Raw genomic sequence first — 17,566 nt, forward strand, 5'->3', positions numbered from 1 at the left:
AGAGTGGCTGGAAGTGCGGAGGCAGAAAAAGCTTTTCCTTTCCTTCCACTCTGCAGGTTTAATCTGAAATCTTAGGCGCAGTACTGCGCCCAGAGCTCAGAAACGGCTTGCGCTAAAGAAATTCCTTGTCGCAAAACGTGCCTGGAACAATGGGAGCTTCGAACGCTGTTCACAAGGCATCTCGAGTCAGATCAGGGACTCCCAAAATTCTGAGATAGTTTATAGACTCAGAAGCCCCAAGTATCCTTGTCCTTTAAAGACACAGTAATCCCATAAGCAAAATCAGGGAGAAACAGTTCCTAAAGTTTCCTATATAGCGTGACATGAGAAGCAGCCCAAAAGGTCTCCTATTGAAAGCAAATACTTTCAAGCCAACGTACCTGCCGTGCGGCCGCAGGGAGCTTCAGCTGAGCTGACTTGACAACCATGACCTCTTGAGGAACATCCCAACTTAGATATCTAGCGGTAAAAGGTAAACAGACCAAATAAAAGGTAAACGGACCAAAACACACCAAAATGAAATGCCATTTATTTCTGGGAAAGTGAATTGCTTTGTTTTCAACGTCCTTTACAATATGGGGCCCATGGCAAATCCCTCACTGAGATGCTTTGAATACTTCACTCTCTTAGGCCCTCAGTGGCTCTCTGCTGATCTCTGATGGGTTGTGTTTGTCAGGAGCTCAGCCTACACTCGAGTAGGACCCTGGCAGAGACACATGCCCAACTGGCATGTTCCCTCCCTCCTAGTCGATCGTTCAGGAGCTTTAAAAGCTTTCTTCTGCCCGAACATCACAGCGACTGATGCTAACAGACATCGGCACACTTAGGGATCCACAGAGTCTGCGCAGTTCGCATGACAGACCTCAGCAACTCAGCATTTTGGCTAATCTACTTTATTTACAGGGACGTGGGTGGCGCTGTGGGTTAAACCACAGAGCCTAGGGCTTGCCAATCAGAAGGTCGGTGGTTTGAATCCCTGCGACAGGGTGAGCTCCTGTTGCTCGGTCCCTGCTCCTGACAACCTAGCAGTTTGAAAGCATGTCAAAGTGCAAGTAGATAAATAGGTACCGCTCTGGTGGGAAGGTAAACGGTGTTTCCGTGGGCTGCTTTGGTTCACCAGAAGCAGCTTAGTCATGCTGGCCACATGACCCAGAAGCTGTACGCTGGCTCCCTCGGCCAATAAAGCAAGATGAGCGCCGCAGCCCAGAGTCGGTCACGACTGGACCTAATGGTCAGGGGTCCCTTTACCCTTACCCTGAGGTTCATGCCTTTCCACCACACTGACCTCGCCACCTCCTCACCCCTCCTGGAAGGCAGCAGCTGACTAGAGGTAGGGTGAGAGCTACCACCCCATCAAGCCATTCCCTGCTGCCCTTTTCCCATTCTGGAGCTGCCAAGAAAAAGGATTGACCTATTTGGAAAAAGGGAAGTAAGCAATGGCAGTCACCTGCCATTGCAACACCTATTATTTAAGAGTAAGCAACACCTATTATTTAAGAGGCTCTGTTGGTAATAAGCAAACCGTGAAGAAGCGGAAGCATTCTCTCCCCAGTAAGAAAGCGATATTAAAATCATTTTGGAATCAATCTTCCTTGGGACCTCTTCCAGCTTCCACGAAAAGGCTGTGATTAAGGCAAAGGCCAGTCATAATCTGATAAAGGTTGGCGCTTCCGTCCTGAGTGCATGACTCAGAAATACAGACAATTATCAATTCCAGGGAGAGGTACTTTTGAGTTGGGAGGGAAATTTGGCTCTGTTTGCATTTCAATAAGAAACTAGCTAATCTGCACTAACCTGCAAATCGAAAGGCAGCCAACTTCTGAAATTCGCACCTCTCCAGAATGTACAAATGCAGTTCTCCAACCAAACAATACGTAAAGATTTGCATTATATTAGGGGCAAATATGTCTTAAAATGCATATATTAGCAAAAATAACAGACAAAAAAAGCACGCAAGGGAAGACTGCTTACAAAAATGCATCATAAACAAGCATGATTTTGTGTGCAGTTCTGTATATTAGTCAAATCTACAGCAAACAAATTGTCTTTTTAATGAGAAATTAATATTAAAACGCTGGCAAATTTTCATGGGATTTTTTTTTTAATGCAAATTGCTGCAGAAATGTGGAGAACTAAATTTAAAGCTGGAAAAATGATATACCAAGCGGTATATTCATCTATCCCTACTTGTGAGGCAATGTACTTTGGATTGTGCTGAAGTGAAGTCCTGCTGAGTTCAATGGCTCTTACTCACTAGTAAGTGGACACAGGATAGTGGCCTAGAGTAGAATGCCCCACTAGGAGGGACTTGCTTTCAAGTAAGCATTGATAGGATTTCACTCTGTGCTGAGAAGTAACCCTCAAGCCATCTTACACTAAAGCCTACCTTCTTTACCTGAATTTGCAGTGGGAAGTAAGGTACACTTTTTCAAGTATTTCTCCCGTACTTGCAGAAAGGCGAAAGAGCCAGTTGTTTGCTGTCAGAACCAACAAGGAAGGTTTGTAGTCTGATGGAGTCGGCAGCACATCACCCTGTGTTAAGAAGTAGAGAATGTTCCTATGTTGTGTATTTTTGTGTTTTTATTTTGTAAACCGACCTGTGATTCTTGGAGGAAGGGTGGTATAGAAATTAAATCATTATTAAGAATAGTAATGATAACACAGTGGTACCTCGGGTTACATACGCTTCAGGTTACAGACTCCGCTAACCCAGAAATAGTGCTTCAGGTTAAGAACTTTGCTTCAGGATAAGAAAAGAAATTGTGCTCCTGCAGCGCGGCGGCAGCAGGAGGCCCCATTAGCTAAAGTGGTGCTTTAGGTTAAGAACAGTTTCAGGTTAAGAACGGACCTCCAGAATGAATTAAGTACTTAACCTGAGGTACCACTGTAACTACAACCACGGGCAGCTCTCCCCCCATCTCTTTGTTGGAGTCTCAACTCCTTATCTGTGAAGTGATTATCAACCACGACAATGGGTTCACGTCCCAACCCCAAATAGTGAACCTGTGTGAATACCAGAAGAAGAAGAAGAAGAGGAGGAGGAGGAGGAGGAGTTTGCACTTGATATCCCACCTTTCACTCCCTTTAAGGAGTCTCAAAGCGGCTAACAATCTCCTTTCCCTTCCTCCCCCCACAACAAACACTCTGTGACGTGAGTGGGGCTGAGAGACTTCAGAGAAGTGTGACTAGTCCAAGGTCACCCAGCAGCTGCATGTGGAGGAGCGGGGAAGCGAACCCGGTTCACCAGATTACGAGTCCACCGCTCTTAACCACTACACCACACTGGCTCTCCTACGGAGAAAATGCGAAGCGCTGAACTTAAGGCACCTCTGAACATTTGCTCTACACAATTTGGAGACTTGGTTGACCTCTGATAGGGATCCCAATGGGCTGTGCAATGTGTCCCTGTGGACAGAACACACAAGCAACACATTACACTCACTTCTGGACTTGTAACATATGAGCCCCTTCACCCTCCAGCTGTTATGCGAATGGATATTTTGCCATCCTTTCAATCAGTGTTTGAAACTCCCCTTGTTCCTGGCGCATTTTGCGACAGGGAGTTTCAGTAGCACGAGCAGTTCCTGAGCTCTGGGCGCAGTACTGCGCCTAAGATTTCAGATTAAAACTGTAGAGTGGGAGGAAAGGAAGAGCTTTTTCTGCCTCCCCACTGCCAGCTACCCTCTGAAGACTGGAGAAGGATATTAGGGGAGTGGGGAGGGGAAGGAATAGACCATGTAAAAAATGAACCTAATATTTTAGCTGCAGTTCATTCATTTTCAGCTTTGAATTCTTGTTATTAAAAAGTGCGCCTAGACATTCCATTGTTGCGCCCATAACCTAGGTTTAAGGTGCCTTTTAGCTCCTAGCTTTCATATCTCTGTTTCTAACACTGTTTCCAATATGGAATAATGCAACTGCAACATAGCATAACACAAGCACTTGCTAGTTACAGCAGCCTGGGGTGTGGAATTTCAGAACGTGCACCCTATTATGACTTGCAAACCCACCAGCTGCTTGCTTTAAAGGATTTCTTATACAGTGTATTGAGGCTTCACAATCTTGTAAGGAAGCTTACAAAATGATGAGTTTTGTCCACACCCATAGCGTATTTGAACCTGATTACCAGAAGATGACTGTACACATGTAAATGCCTGAACAGACAGGAGCGGCCCACCCTTTAAAAGATGCTGATTACTTTGGTCCCAAAAGGCAGCTCCCCAAAGATTATTTCATGTGTTGGACTTCTAGTTAAAAGGAAAGAAGGAAGGAAAATAATAATATGCTAAAGATGACACAAGGGAGTCTGGTTCTTGTTTTTCTCAGTAAAGTTGTTTCATGGGGGGGGGGGGGGAGAGAAGAAATCTTACCACTGGGCATTCCAATAACAAAGCATCTTCTATTTTTTCCGATCTAGGCCGCCTTGGCATTTGATAAATTATCCTCGGCTCCGGTGTGGTGCTGAGAAAGCGGGGGAGGAATTAGAGTATATTATTTTCCATGATTCAAAAAGGCTTTTTATCTATTATTATAATAAATAACGATCAATACTTTATACACACCATACATATAAGTGCATGACCCCAGAATCCTGAGAACTGTAGTTCACCCCTTAGGGTAAAGGTAAAGGGACCCCTGACCATTAGGTCCAGTCACGGATGACTCTGGGGTTGCGGTGCTCATCTCGCTTTATTGGCCGAGGGAGCCAGTGTACAGCTTCTGGGTCATGTGCACACGGAAATGCTGTTTACCTTTCCGCCAGAGTGGTACCTATTTATCTACTTGCACTTTGACGTGCTTTCGAACTGCTAGGTTGTCAAGAGCAGGGACCGAGCAACAGGAGCTCACCCCGTCGCGGGGATTCGAACCGCCGACCTTCTGACATATGGCTGCTGTGAACTTCTATCTGACCACTTCTATCTTCTCCAAATACCATAACCAAGATTATTTGATTTCTGTTGGATGCTATTTTTTAAACCTACTGTAAGTGCCCATAGATGCTGCAAATACAATGGTAGGGCAGTCTACAACTTAAAAACAACTAAGACAGTCACCCACAGGCGCCTTATCCCCCTTGAGGTCTGGCCATGGCATGCACAAAATGTCTGAGCCCTTATTTTCTCCCCTTAAGAGTAAGGTAAAAGGTAATGGACCCCTGGATGGTTAAGTCCAGTCAAAGGCGACTATGGGGTTGTGGCACTCATCTCGCTTTCAGGCCGAGGGAGCCGGTGTTTGTGCACAGACAGCTCCCTAGGCCACGTGGCCAGCATGACTAAACTGCTTCTGGCGCAACAGGACACTGTGACGGAAACCAGAGCGCACAGAAATGCCGTTTACCTTCCCGCTGCAGTGGTACCTATTTATCTGCTTGCACTGGCGTGCTTTCGAACTGCTAGGTTGGCAGGAGCTGGGACAGAGCAATGGGAACTCAATCTGTTGTGGGGATTCGAACCACCCACCTTCTGATCGGCGAGCTCAAGAAGCTCAGCGGTTTAGATCACAGTGCCACCTGCGCTGGAGGAGGAAGTTCCAAGAGCGACGCTCTTTCCGGGTTCCTCTTTCAGCTCCATGAGCCCTTCAATGTTCAGATTAATTCAACTGGATTTCACTTTTACACCCATTTTTTTCTTTTTGTCTCTCGGGGTGGCGCCAGCTTAAAAAAGGGTTGTGACTCCTGAGAGCAGCAACAACAGTAGCACAATGGCCATGTGTCCTACTTTGCTGAGGACAATCCTATGCCTGAAGGAGTCTTCAGTTTGAAGGTCTCTCCGGCCTAAGTCCGATGAAAAGTTAAAGAACCAGAAACAGCAGTGAAGGAGCCTTTAAGATGGCCTTCGACAATAAAAAACTTGAGTAACAGACTGAGCAGGTTCACAGGTCACCGCTCATGATCTTTCCCACTATGAAGAGGTGCACTGCATTTGTATTTGAATTCCAAATTTGTAACTATGGATATTTGTGCACATATGCAAATATTATGAAAATCTATCTCCTTGGTTGCCCTCTTTTTAAAATCAAAACATAAATGGCCACCCTAGAGCTGAACTGGGAGTTCAGGGGACAAATATCCCACTTTACTAGACAGGATATTCTTCCCGGTTACATTTTACCAAAGTCTTTATTTACAGATTTAACCAAAGCACTTCAGCAAACAGCCACAGAGCAAGATTAAAAAAACGACATAAAACGCACGACCACAATTACACCAACAATTACTCAAATTCTTGTTCAATTGTAAAACGACGGACGAAGCAGTATCAAAGTGATTTGGGATGCATAAATTGCACAGCAATAAAACAAACTTTCCACTACAAATGGAAACAGCGACAACTCCGTTTGTTCTTTTCTCTCAGCTTGCGTGGCAGCACGACTAATACATTCACTGAACTACAGGCAGCAACCCTTTTAGGTGTGGCCAAGTGACACGCTCCACTGATGGCGGGGGGCAGGAATGGAACCCCCGCTCAAAATGGTCGCCGCCTGTATGCATATAGCAGTGTGCAGGCATATGTATTCATGAAGTTATTTAAAAATCCATATGCTTAGGATTTCTAAACAACCACATGCATTTATTTTCTTAACATAAATCCTCTCCTGTTTGAAAAACAATTTTGACCTCGGATGCGAATGCAAAAATAAAGAGGTCTTATTTATTGCATTTATTTGTCACTTACAAACAAAAAATATTTTGTCTTAAAGTGACTTACACACACACACAAACACACACACACATATAAGTTCTTAAAATGAGATATTCCGTGCCACATTGCAATCCTCCGTTTTACAAATATTTATGCAGGAAATAGAGTCGCAAGATGTAGGAGAAAAATCACTTCTAAATGTGTGTTTTTGAAATAAAATACCTGCTCACACAGCACCGATAATTGTCGAAATAAATCCTCCCACTTTGATAAGCAATTGGAGACGTGGAATGTGTTGTCCAAACGTTCCTGAATGTTGTACTTTCCTGAAATAAATCACAGTGATCTGTTATAAAAAATGTGGTTTAGGATACGTACCTGAAATGGCCCTACATTAATCATTTGTATTCATTTTGTAGTGAATGCAAAGCCTGTTTTCCATATTAGGCAAAGGGATCCTAGGAAAGGAACTCTAGCAAACTGGTTTGTTTTTAATGATTATATACTATTGTAAAAGATCAGAAAAACAGGGCTTTTGTGAATAAAAACACATTTTTGCATGTAAGAAAGAACATTATACTTCCTTGGTTTAATAAAATGTGAACTGTGCATGGCATTATTACATTTTTTTGTATCAATTAAATACATTTTCACTGGCTTCCATTACAGATACAAAGCCTGTACAACAGGAATCTGACGTCTATGGCTGCAATCGTGTGCCTATGTGTGGGCATGCATAGGTTTCAGTAATGTCTTAATTAAGGTGAAAAGAAAACATAAATTAAGAAGTAGAAGTAGCATGTCTACATTACAAATATTTTGGGCTGAGGTGATAAAGAGTGGCAGCCCTTTTCCATCTTCAATTACAAAGTCTTAAGTATAGAATCCAAAAAGTTTCTACAATTTCTCATAGTCTATCAGTTACCCTGAGTGATTAGCCCCTGAACTGACCTTACATCAACAACTTCTAGCAAAATAGGGGGCTTTGAAATCATATTGGATTATACAGCATGGTTTTTGTTTTGTTTTTTTAAATTTGATTTTCTTTCTTGGTCACCCTGAGTGGAGCACAGGCATCTGCAGGTCAGGATCTTTATTTTTTTTAATAGACAATATAAACATTCAGGAGTAAGCCCAATGAACAAATATGGGACTTACCCGTATTTTTCGCTCTATAACACGCACCCGACCATAACACGCACGTAGTTTTTAGAGGAGGAAAATCTGTAGGCATGCCACCCGTAGGCATTCCCTCCATAACACGCACAGACATTTCCCCTTACTTTTTAGGAGGAAAAAAGTGAGTGTTATGGTGCAAAAAATACGGTACTTCTGAGTAGATACTTATTGGATTGCACCAATGATAGAACCAAAAGAGTCAGTAATACTGTGCATGAAACTCATTGATCTTCTATGTATCAAATTAAAGGTAAAGGGACCCCTGACCATTAGGTCCAGTCGTGACAGACTCTGGGGTTGTGACTAAGCCACTTCTGGCGAACCAGAGCAGCACACGGAAATGCTGTTTACCTTCCCACCAGAGTGGAACCTATTTATCTACTTGCACTTTGACATGCTTTCGAACTGCTAGATTGGCAGTAGCAGGGACCGAGCAACGGAAGCTCACCCCGTCGCGGGGATTCGAACCGCCGACCTTCTGATCGGCAAGTCCTAGGCTCTGTGGTTTAACCCACAGCGCCACCCGCGTCCCGTGTATCAAATTAAAGTCCCCTTAATCTTGCCTGCATTAACAATCCCTGAAAATTTACCCCGTTAGTACTGCTTCACACACTACAAATTTTCTGCATGAGAAACCTATCAGGGATTATCACAATTTATGATTGACATATTCTACACAGAAGTACTTTCTTCACAAGATGTAACGAATTCAGCTGCAACACAGGGCTAATGGGTTTTCAGTACCTATTTACCTGGCATACCAGCTTCCTCAGAATCCCCATGTTTTTTCTATAGACCACACCAGCATCTTTTGTGTGAAATCCCTGTGACCGTCTGGTGAGTGCGAAGCAAATATTTCGATTTTCGAATGCATCAGCGGAGGGTAATCTGCTTGTGGCAGATAAGGCAGACAAACTGGAAAGCATGTTGGTGGAATGTCAAACTTCCACTTGCTTCAGCTCCAGTAGTCTAAACAAAATGGGGGAGGGAGAAAAAAGTTGTTCAGTCAGCCAAATATGGAAATAAACCACAGCAAAAACTAAAACTCGTCTGTACAATCCTATGTGCTAGATTTGCAGTTTGGAAAAAGGGGGCAAGGCTCCTGCACCTTTACGAGTTGCCTGGAATAAATAATAATAATAATAATAAGAAGAAGAAGAAGAAGAAGAAGAATTTTTTTTATACCCCACCCTCCCCAGCCAAGGCCGGGCTCAGGGCGGCTAACAAGCAATAATAAAAACAAGTTGACTGAACACAACTTAAAAACAATATTAAAATACAACAATTAAAATATTGAAACAATATTTTAATTTTAATCAACAATTCTCATCATCATCATTTATTATTTATAACCCTGCCCATCTGGCTGGGTTTTCCCAGTCACTCTAGGCAGCTTCCAACAGAAGATTAGAAACACTCATGAGCATAACTGGGAGGAGCAGCCCCCCCCCCATCAAGCAAATAAATAAAAATAATTAATTAGCTGACCAATCGCATTGCATATAGCTCGGTTCTCCCCCCCCCCAACATAAATCCTGGCTATGCCCATGAGAGCCCCATCCTATTTTTCCTGATCACCCTACTATGGACATCCATGCATAAATAGCCATGCAATCCTATATACATCCCTACCCAAAGTCCCACCAGATTTTCAAGTGTGCATAGGATTACAGCCTTAGGGTGTTAAGCCTGTGCAAGTTTACTCAAAGGCAAGTCTCCCTGTGTTCAATGGGGCTTTCTTTCTCTACCTTGGGATAAACCCCAAGGAACTTAAAAGAGGCTTCCTTCTCAGTCAAACATGCTCAGCACTGCAAACTTATGGTTACCAGACACCCCTGTTTCCTGGGGACAGTCCCCGGATTTACAAATTCGTCCCTGGACAAAGTTCATCCCAGGAATGTCCCCGGATTTCATTTAATGTACCCAGATTTATATTTTAAGTGTTGTAGATTTATTAGTAGGGAATTAATGTTGCGTGATTGGTTCAACGGCACAAGACACATCATATGGGACTTCCGGCGAGGCAAAATGGCGGGCGCCACGGCAGCGAGCAGCTCCTGAAGCCAGCCAGAGCCAACTGTGCTACCAGGCTGGCTCTGGGCTGCTGAGACTGCTGCTGCTGGGGAATTGGGGACGTCCAGCACATCAACTGGGGGAACCGCTGACACCCCACCCCCCTGCAACCCAAATTGAGCCGGGACCAAGAGACCTGGCCACCTGCCCAGCGGTGGTCCGGGGCCAGGAAAACCCCGAAGCCGATGCAGGGAGAAGGAGGAAAGGAGAAGGAGAAGGAAGAGGAAGAGGAAGGAGGGGGAAAAGGGGAGCCCCGACCTTGCCGCACCACTGCCGCTGCCGCTGAGAAGGAGAGCACCAGGAATGCAAGGACACGTGGCTGAGCCCAGGCCCAGCCTGAGCCCACTCCATGGCAGCTAGCACTCGAAGATAGCAGGCCGGGGCCCAGAGGAAGGCCATGCGAAAGAGGAGACCCCAGAAGAGAAGATATTACTTCTTAATTTTTTAAAAAAAATAAAAATAACTTTTTTCTCTTAAAAAAAAAAGTGTCCCGGATTCTTTGAAAAAATTTTGCTAACCGTATGCAAACTGGCAGCGTGCATAGGGTCCCAGTTCCCCACAGTCAGGGAGACACGCAGGAGTCAACAGCTCCTTCTAAAACTCCGGCGTTAAGAGGAAATGCACGGGAATCTATTTCCTGTTCAAGACAGTTTACACTAGGGTTACCAGACGTGTCCGGTTCCCAGTTCCAGACCCCAGATTTGCAAATCTGTCCCCAGACAAATTCCATCCCCGGAATGCCCCCAGATTTGCAAAGCTATCCCCGGGAAACGTGACAGCGGCAGCCTCACCATCCCCACTACTGACTCCCTGTTGCTAGGTAAAGGTAAAGGGACCCCTGACCATTAGGTCCAGTCATGACCGACTCTGGGATTGTGGCGCTCATCTTGCTTTACTGGCCGAGGGAGCCGGCGTACATCTTCCGGGTCATGTGGCCAGCATGACTAAGCTGCTTCTGGTGAACCAGAGCAGTGCATGGAAATGCCGTTTACTTTCCTGCCAGAGTGGTACCTATTTATCTACTTGCACTTTGATGTGCTTTCAAACTGCTAGGTTGGCAGGAGCTGGGAGGGAGCAACAGGAATCCACCCCGCCCCGTCACAGGGATTTGAACCGCCGACCTTCTGATCAGCAAGTCCTAGGCTCTGTGCCACCCGCGACCCTCCCTGTTGCTACTCATCTTCCAAAAAAAAAAAAAGGGGGGGGGCTCATTGAAAAAAACCTGGTAACCATAGTTTACACTTGTCTGCCCATCACCAGCGATTGCAATGCGAGTTCACGTGGCATTTCGCCCCCAACACTTCTCTCTCCGTACATTCCCGGGATAGAGAAGGGGAGGGGGACATCTTTTAAATCCCCGACTTGAGGCAATCGCTGAGGGACCCGGTTTACGGTTCTGAAGGTGCAATCCTCGCGCGCAAACTTACTTGGGAGTCAAGACTCACTGGAACGCATTGGGGCTTCTCTGCGAATGCAAGCAAAGGGGGTCAGGGATGTAACCGCAGGCGCTGGATCTCTACATTAGCGGTGTGGAATATGCCGCCCGACAACCGTCCAGATCAAGATCCGCCCAGCAGGAACTTACTCGGGAGTAAGCCCGATGGCACACGAGGCGGGGCTTACTGATCGGCTCAACAAGCCCAGGACTCCATTACAAATCTTCCAAGCGGGAAAGGCTGCCGTTTCGCACAAAGCAACTTTAAAACAATATATAGATATATAATATTGTCTCTTTTATGCTCTCGCGCGCCTCCGACTACTCAGCGCGCGCGCAGAACAACAACAAACCTCTCAGGACCGGCGCAGGAGTTAAAACCGCGCGCGCCTCCAAAACCGGGCCTGTTTCTTCTGCAGGGACACTTTCGTTTCCTCATCTCCGCCCTCTTCGCAATGCACGACGGGAAACGTAGTTCCCCCCGCCATCAACTTCCTCCGAGGGGAGCGGAGGGCGAGAGTCTCGGGGACTACGGCTCCCGAAACCCTCTGCGCGCGCAAGTGCGGGAGGCCGCGCGCTGGTTCGGGTTTCCCCGGCTTAACTGGCTGCTGGTTTGCAGCGCGGGAGCGGAGGCTTGAGAAGGTTGCACGAAGGAGCCGTGCAAGTGTTTAGGGCAGCACCTTGCATCATTATCATTATTAATACCCACGCACTGCACACTTCTGCTTCTTTTTTTGGAATACCATTACCTTTGATAACTGTTAACGACTGGACGCGAGGAAGCACGTGGATAAGGATATTCGAAAAGTGTTGTTGTTTTTTTGGCACTGCATGGCATATAGCGCCCTGAAGGTGAGTTCTTTTCTCCTCGTGGGAATCAAGGTTGCATTAGATATTACCTTGTTCTAAAAAAAAACCGTTTTGGTTAAAACTGCTGACCCGGCAGAGAAAAAAACAAACATTAAAACCCTAAAATTAAATGCCCGAATGTCTTAAGTTAGTCGAGCAGTCGTAACCCCGCGTCTGGTGGACTATTGAAAAAGACGCAATGGACTATTGAAAAAGATGCAGTAGAAAAGGTTTAAGATAGGACCTACGGAGGGGAAGGTGGGAAGCCCGAGATTCGGAGGAATATTTAATTGTGGATGTGTATGGCTGTATTGTTATAATTCTATATTAGTAAAATCAAATAAAAATTAATTTCAAAAAGAAAAGGAAAATTGACAATACTGGCGTCGGCATTTGCAGTGCGTGAAAGATGCGTTAAATAGAAGCATCTGGGTTTACTTATGCAGATGCAAGGAAAGCTACTTGAGACTGAAAGGCTCCCACGTGTGCTCGCTCCCTTAGGAGGAAGAGACTCAATGAGTGGAGCCTCCTTCTGGGCTACATCTTGAACTTTCTTAACTTGCCAAAAGGGATATGGGAGTCTCTCTGGTTCAGTGGAAACGCTAGTTGAAAAATGGTGGTGGAGGCCCTGTGCCTGATGTGAGGAACTTCTGCCAAGTTTGATATGTCTAAGTCAGTTGTGGGAACCTTTGTCTGTGGGTCCCCAGATGTTGTTGGACTACAGTTCCCATCATCCCTGAGCTCTGGCCTTGCTAGCTAGGTGTGATGGGAGTTGTAGTTCAACAACATCTGGGGACCCACAGGTTGAGAAAGGCTGCTCCAGATGGTTGCGAACTACAACTCCCATGCCCCCAGCAGGTGTAGTCAGTGGCAAGGGATGATGGGAGCTGTAGTTCAGCAAAAAATATCTGGTGGGACAAAAGTTGCTCTCACACAGTCTAATGAGTGAATGCCTTTAGCTGTGGCTAACTTTTTGATTTGTGTGGCGCTGGGTCTTCAAAATGTTTAGAAACTTCAGCTGGGTCAGAATGCAGCAATTAGATTTTTAAGCTGGATTTGCATCTCTCTCCAATTCTTCTGAGTCTATGCTGCTTTCTAGTTTATTTCCTGGTTCGGTGCAAGGTTCTGATTATAAGTCCTAAACTCTTGGAACCTGGGTATCTGAAAGGCTCTGTTACTACTGTATATTCTAGAGACATCAAGGAAGTCTGCCTTATTAGCCAGGAAAGCATGCGCCGTCTTGGGCTCCTTCCCAAAAGTGCACAGAGCACAAAGTGCACACATGGCTTTTCCCTCAGGAAAGTGTTACATGAGAGGAGTGGGGCTGTTGACTACACTTTTTGGCTTTGCCAGTAAGGCCACCGAAAACAGCCCTTCCTCCTGCCTTTGCTTTAAAAATGATGCCGTAATGAAATTCAAAGAAGGAAACTGTCACGAAACCAGTGGTGTTTTTGGTGCCATGAAATATTTGAGTTCTATTAGCTATATAGGGTTGACATGCCACACTAAGGTTACCAGATTTTTTTCAAAGAATCCAGGGACCCTTTAAAAAAGAGAGAGAGAGAAAGTTCTTTTAGTTTTTTTTTTAAAAAATTAAGAATTAATATCTTCTCTTCTGTGGTCTCCTCTGTCGCATGGCCTTCCTCTGGGCCATGGCCTGCTCTCTTCGGATGCTAGCCACAATGGAGTAGGCTCAGGCTGGGCCTGGGCTCAGCCATGTGTCCTTGCACTCCTGGTGCTCTCCAACCTCTCCTTCTCAGTAGTGCAGCAAGGTCAGGGCTCCCCTTTTTTTTCTCCTTCCACCTTCTCCTTCTCTCCTCCTTCTCCCTGCATCGGCTCCAGGGTTTTCCTGGCCCTGGAGCACCGCTGGGCAGGTGGCCTGGTGCTCTCGCTCCCGGCTCGATTTAGGTCACAGTGCGTGTGTGTCAACGGTTCCCCCAGTTGACGTGCCAGGCAACCCCGGTTCCCCCTCGACAGTGGCAGCGGCAGTCTCAGCAGCCCGGAGCCAGCCTGGTAGCGCAGTTGGCTCTGGCTGGCTTCAGGAGCTGCTCGCTGCTGTGATGCCCGCCATTTTGCCTCCCCATATGATGTGTCTTGTGCCGTTGAACCAATCACGCAACATTCATTCCTTACTAATAAATCTACAACACTTAAAATATAAATCCGGGGACATTAAATGAATCCGGGGACATTCCTGGAACGGAATTTTGTCCAGGGAAAAATCTGTAAATCCAGGGTAACTATATGCTACACCTCTCCCCAGAATAGTGAAGGTTTTGGAATCCTTTGAGGAACAACTGAAAGTGATGGGGAATGTTTAGCTAGGAGAAGAGAAGATTAAGGAAGGGCACGTATTGCATTGCGGTCAAATATCTGAACTGCTCTCATGTAAAAGATGGAGAAGACTTGTTCCCTGTTGCTCCAGGGGACAAGACGACGGCCAGCAGGTGGAAATTGAAGGAAAGCACATCTTGGCTAAGCATTAGGTTAACATTCATTTTGGTAAGAGCTTTGACTATGGAGCAGATGCCCTCAGGATGTGCTAAGCTCTCCATCACTGGAAGCTACTTGTAATGGCTACTAGTCACAGTGACTGTATTCTACCTCCACTGTCAAAGGCACTTCTGAACGCCAGTTTCTGGGGATTGCTGGTGGGCAGAGTTCTGTTATGCTCAGGTTCTACTTACGGGTTTCACACAGGCAACTGGTTCTCCGCCGTGAGAAAGGGATGGACCATTGGCCTAATTCAGCAGAGCTCTTCCTAGGTTCTTGTGTTAAGTATTTGAGCAGAGACCAGGCAATGCTGCAGTTGCAGATCTCGCATTGAGCCTCTGAAACACCTTCCAGCATGATGATTCTCAAAGGCTGTTCAAACTCGATGAATCTATGACACACATAAAATAGGTATTGAAAATCTGTAATAAATTTAAAAGGCTGCAAAAAAGACCTCAATTGCTTGGGGGAAATAAAGGTGTCAAAATGGCATCAAAACGTCAATAAAGTAGGTGTCAGGCAAATCTTTCCTGGGAGTTTCTTCAGCAGTAGATTATTCAGGATGGTGCTATTGGGCCTACTATTAAAGGGCTACATGAGCCTGTTTTGCAATATGTTGTTGAAAGTCAAGTCATCTGTCATTTCTTTAGCAATTAAGCTGTATCATAGTAGGCTGGGCTGACACATTAAAAAGATTGAATGAGAGGCAGGTAGCAACAAATATTTTGTTCCAATGAGTCTGGCTTGAGTCAACAAGGTTCAAAGCAGTACAGATAATCTTGACTGCATTATTTGTACAACTCTGGCATAATTCAACTTTCCATTGATGTTCAAGATCAGGGTTTTTTGTTTTTGTTTTTTAAAAAACCAATCCACAGCCTTCCTTCAAATGTCAGTGAGACTGGTTACTCCTCCGTCTTTTGAAGTCTTCCGAAATGGCTGTGCTTTAACAATTATTAGATAAGCATGTCCCATGTAAAGCTACAAGCCAGCAGAAAAATCTCTATTTTCCTCCTCTTATTTCTGCCAGATATTTTGACCATCTGTCTAATTATCTCCTCTGGGCTTGTTTCCATGTTAGTATATTTCCGGGCTATTCCAAGTACTGTATTGCTCTTAGCAGGAATGCAACTTTTGTTGGACTTGAGTCTCCGTGTATTTGAAGGCTCCACATACACATCAGGCAGCTTTGCTGCTAATTCCTCCACTGTCAGAGTTGCCACCTAACATGGTGGCACTGTCTTATTCTGGAATGGGTGGGATGTGGGGGAGAGTGGAAAGTGGCAGAGGGGGGTAAAGTAAAGGTAAAGGGACCCCTGACCATTGGGTCCAGTCGTGACTGACTCTGGGGTTGCAGCGCTCATCTCACTTTATTGGCCGACGGAGCCGGTGTACAGCTTCTGGGCCAGCATGACTAAGCCGCTTCTGGCGAACCAGAGCAGCGCACGGAAACGCCGTTTACCTTCCCGCCAGAGCAGTACCTATTTATCTTCTTGCACTTGGACGTGCTTTCGAACTGCTAGGTGGGCAGGAGCAGGGACCGAGCAACGGGAGCCCACCCCGTCACGGGGATTCAAACCGCGACCTTCTGATCGGAGGCTCTGTGGTTTAACCCACAGCGCCACCCGTGTGCCTGTAGCAGAGGGGGGTAGGGAGAGACAAAAATCTGGCTCATGTTTGGAAGCCATTGGTGGCGATACAATAGAACGGAGGCTCTCAAAAGCTGGTTGATCAGCGCATCAGGGGTATGGTCTACTCTACTGTTGGGTGCTAGTGGCTCCCCAGGGTTTAGGCTGGAAGTCTTCCGCATCAGCTGAGATGCCAGATATTGTTTGCAAAAGCTCCTGGTGGGACAGCAGACCCCCAGTTCCTCTGAACATCTCCCAGTAGGCACGTCTCTGGAATGGCATGTCCCTTCACTCAGAGTGCCCATCTGCGACACTTCTCATATGAAAAGTGCACACAAGTCTTCTGGCACCACACAGCAAGAAGATAGAGACATCCGTAGATCTAAACTACGTTTTATTCACAATATAGACAGAGAATCCATAATCACGTCTGTGTTCTCCAAACTCTGGCAGAAACAGAAAGCATACAGCGAAAGCGAAAGTACAGTGCAATAACATTCTCAGACAGAAGAGATAAGACAGTCTTCCTTTTCCACACTCTTCTCAGACATCTCATGTGATTTACACCAACCACACCAGCCAGCATCGGCTACATGAAATCCTAACAGAGATTGCGCCCGAGATCTTCTGCATACACAAATGGTACTTATTCATTGAGTTCTGTCCCTTTTGCTTGGTTGCTTGTCGATAGGCCGCATGAAGAATTGGCATATTTGTTGACCAGTCAAGTATTTCTAAACAGGCCATGGTTATGATACACTGACACTTCCCTGAAATTGCAGTGTTAGAAATTCAATAATAATAATAATAATAATAATAATAATAATAATAATAATTTATTATTTGTACCCCGCCCATCTGGCTGGGTTTCGCCAGCCACTCTGGGCAGCATCCAACAAAGATTAAAAATACATCAAAATCTCACACATTACAAACTTCCCTGAACAGGGCTGCCTTCAGATGTTTTCTAAATGTCGTGTGGGGGTGGGGGTGCATATATATATATGTGTGTGTGTGTGTGTGTGTGTGATTATATATATATGTGTGTGTGTGTGTGTGTGTGTGTGTGTATGTGTATGTGTATGGATCTATCTATCTATCTATATTCTAATCACCAAATGGCACCTTAAACCTGGGCTCAGGTCGCCACAATGGAATGTCTAGGCTCCGTCCCCCCTCTGGTGGAATATCATCATCATCATCATCATCATCATCATCACCACCACCATCTTCATCATTGCTATTATTATTAATTCAAATTCTATGCT

At 45.5% G+C, this 17,566-nt stretch overlaps 2 protein-coding genes across 4 annotated transcripts in view; one reads left to right on the forward strand and one right to left on the reverse strand.

Moving 5' to 3' along the window:
• The window catches only part of DCAF17 (DDB1 and CUL4 associated factor 17), a 29,671-nt gene extending 17,889 nt beyond the window's left edge, over nt 1–11,782 (reverse strand). The window contains exons 1-6 of one of the 3 annotated variants that reach the window (XM_083709540.1): nt 11,682–11,782; nt 8,573–8,789; nt 6,864–6,967; nt 4,371–4,461; nt 2,396–2,532; nt 381–459 (exon numbers count right to left, since the gene is read on the reverse strand). In XM_083709540.1, coding sequence (XP_083565666.1) covers nt 381–459; nt 2,396–2,532; nt 4,371–4,461; nt 6,864–6,967; nt 8,573–8,746 — 585 coding nt within the window. In that variant the 5' untranslated portion in view covers nt 8,747–8,789; nt 11,682–11,782. Of the gene's footprint in view, nt 1–380; nt 460–2,395; nt 2,533–4,370; nt 4,462–6,863; nt 6,968–8,572; nt 8,790–11,320 lie in introns of all 3 variants that reach the window. The other 2 variants (XM_083709541.1, XM_083709542.1) reach the window with 2 other exon arrangements.
• A 5,043-nt stretch (nt 11,783–16,825) lies between these two features.
• Nucleotides 16,826–17,566, forward strand: part of METTL8 (methyltransferase 8, tRNA N3-cytidine) — a 32,023-nt gene continuing 31,282 nt past the window's right edge. The window contains 1 exon segment of the mRNA XM_083714663.1: nt 16,826–16,940. The gene's annotated coding sequence lies outside the window, so the exon portion shown is untranslated.

Source organism: Podarcis gaigeae (assembly GCF_964106915.1).
Source record: "Podarcis gaigeae genome assembly, chromosome: 1".
Taxonomy (NCBI): Eukaryota; Metazoa; Chordata; class Lepidosauria; order Squamata; family Lacertidae; genus Podarcis; species Podarcis gaigeae.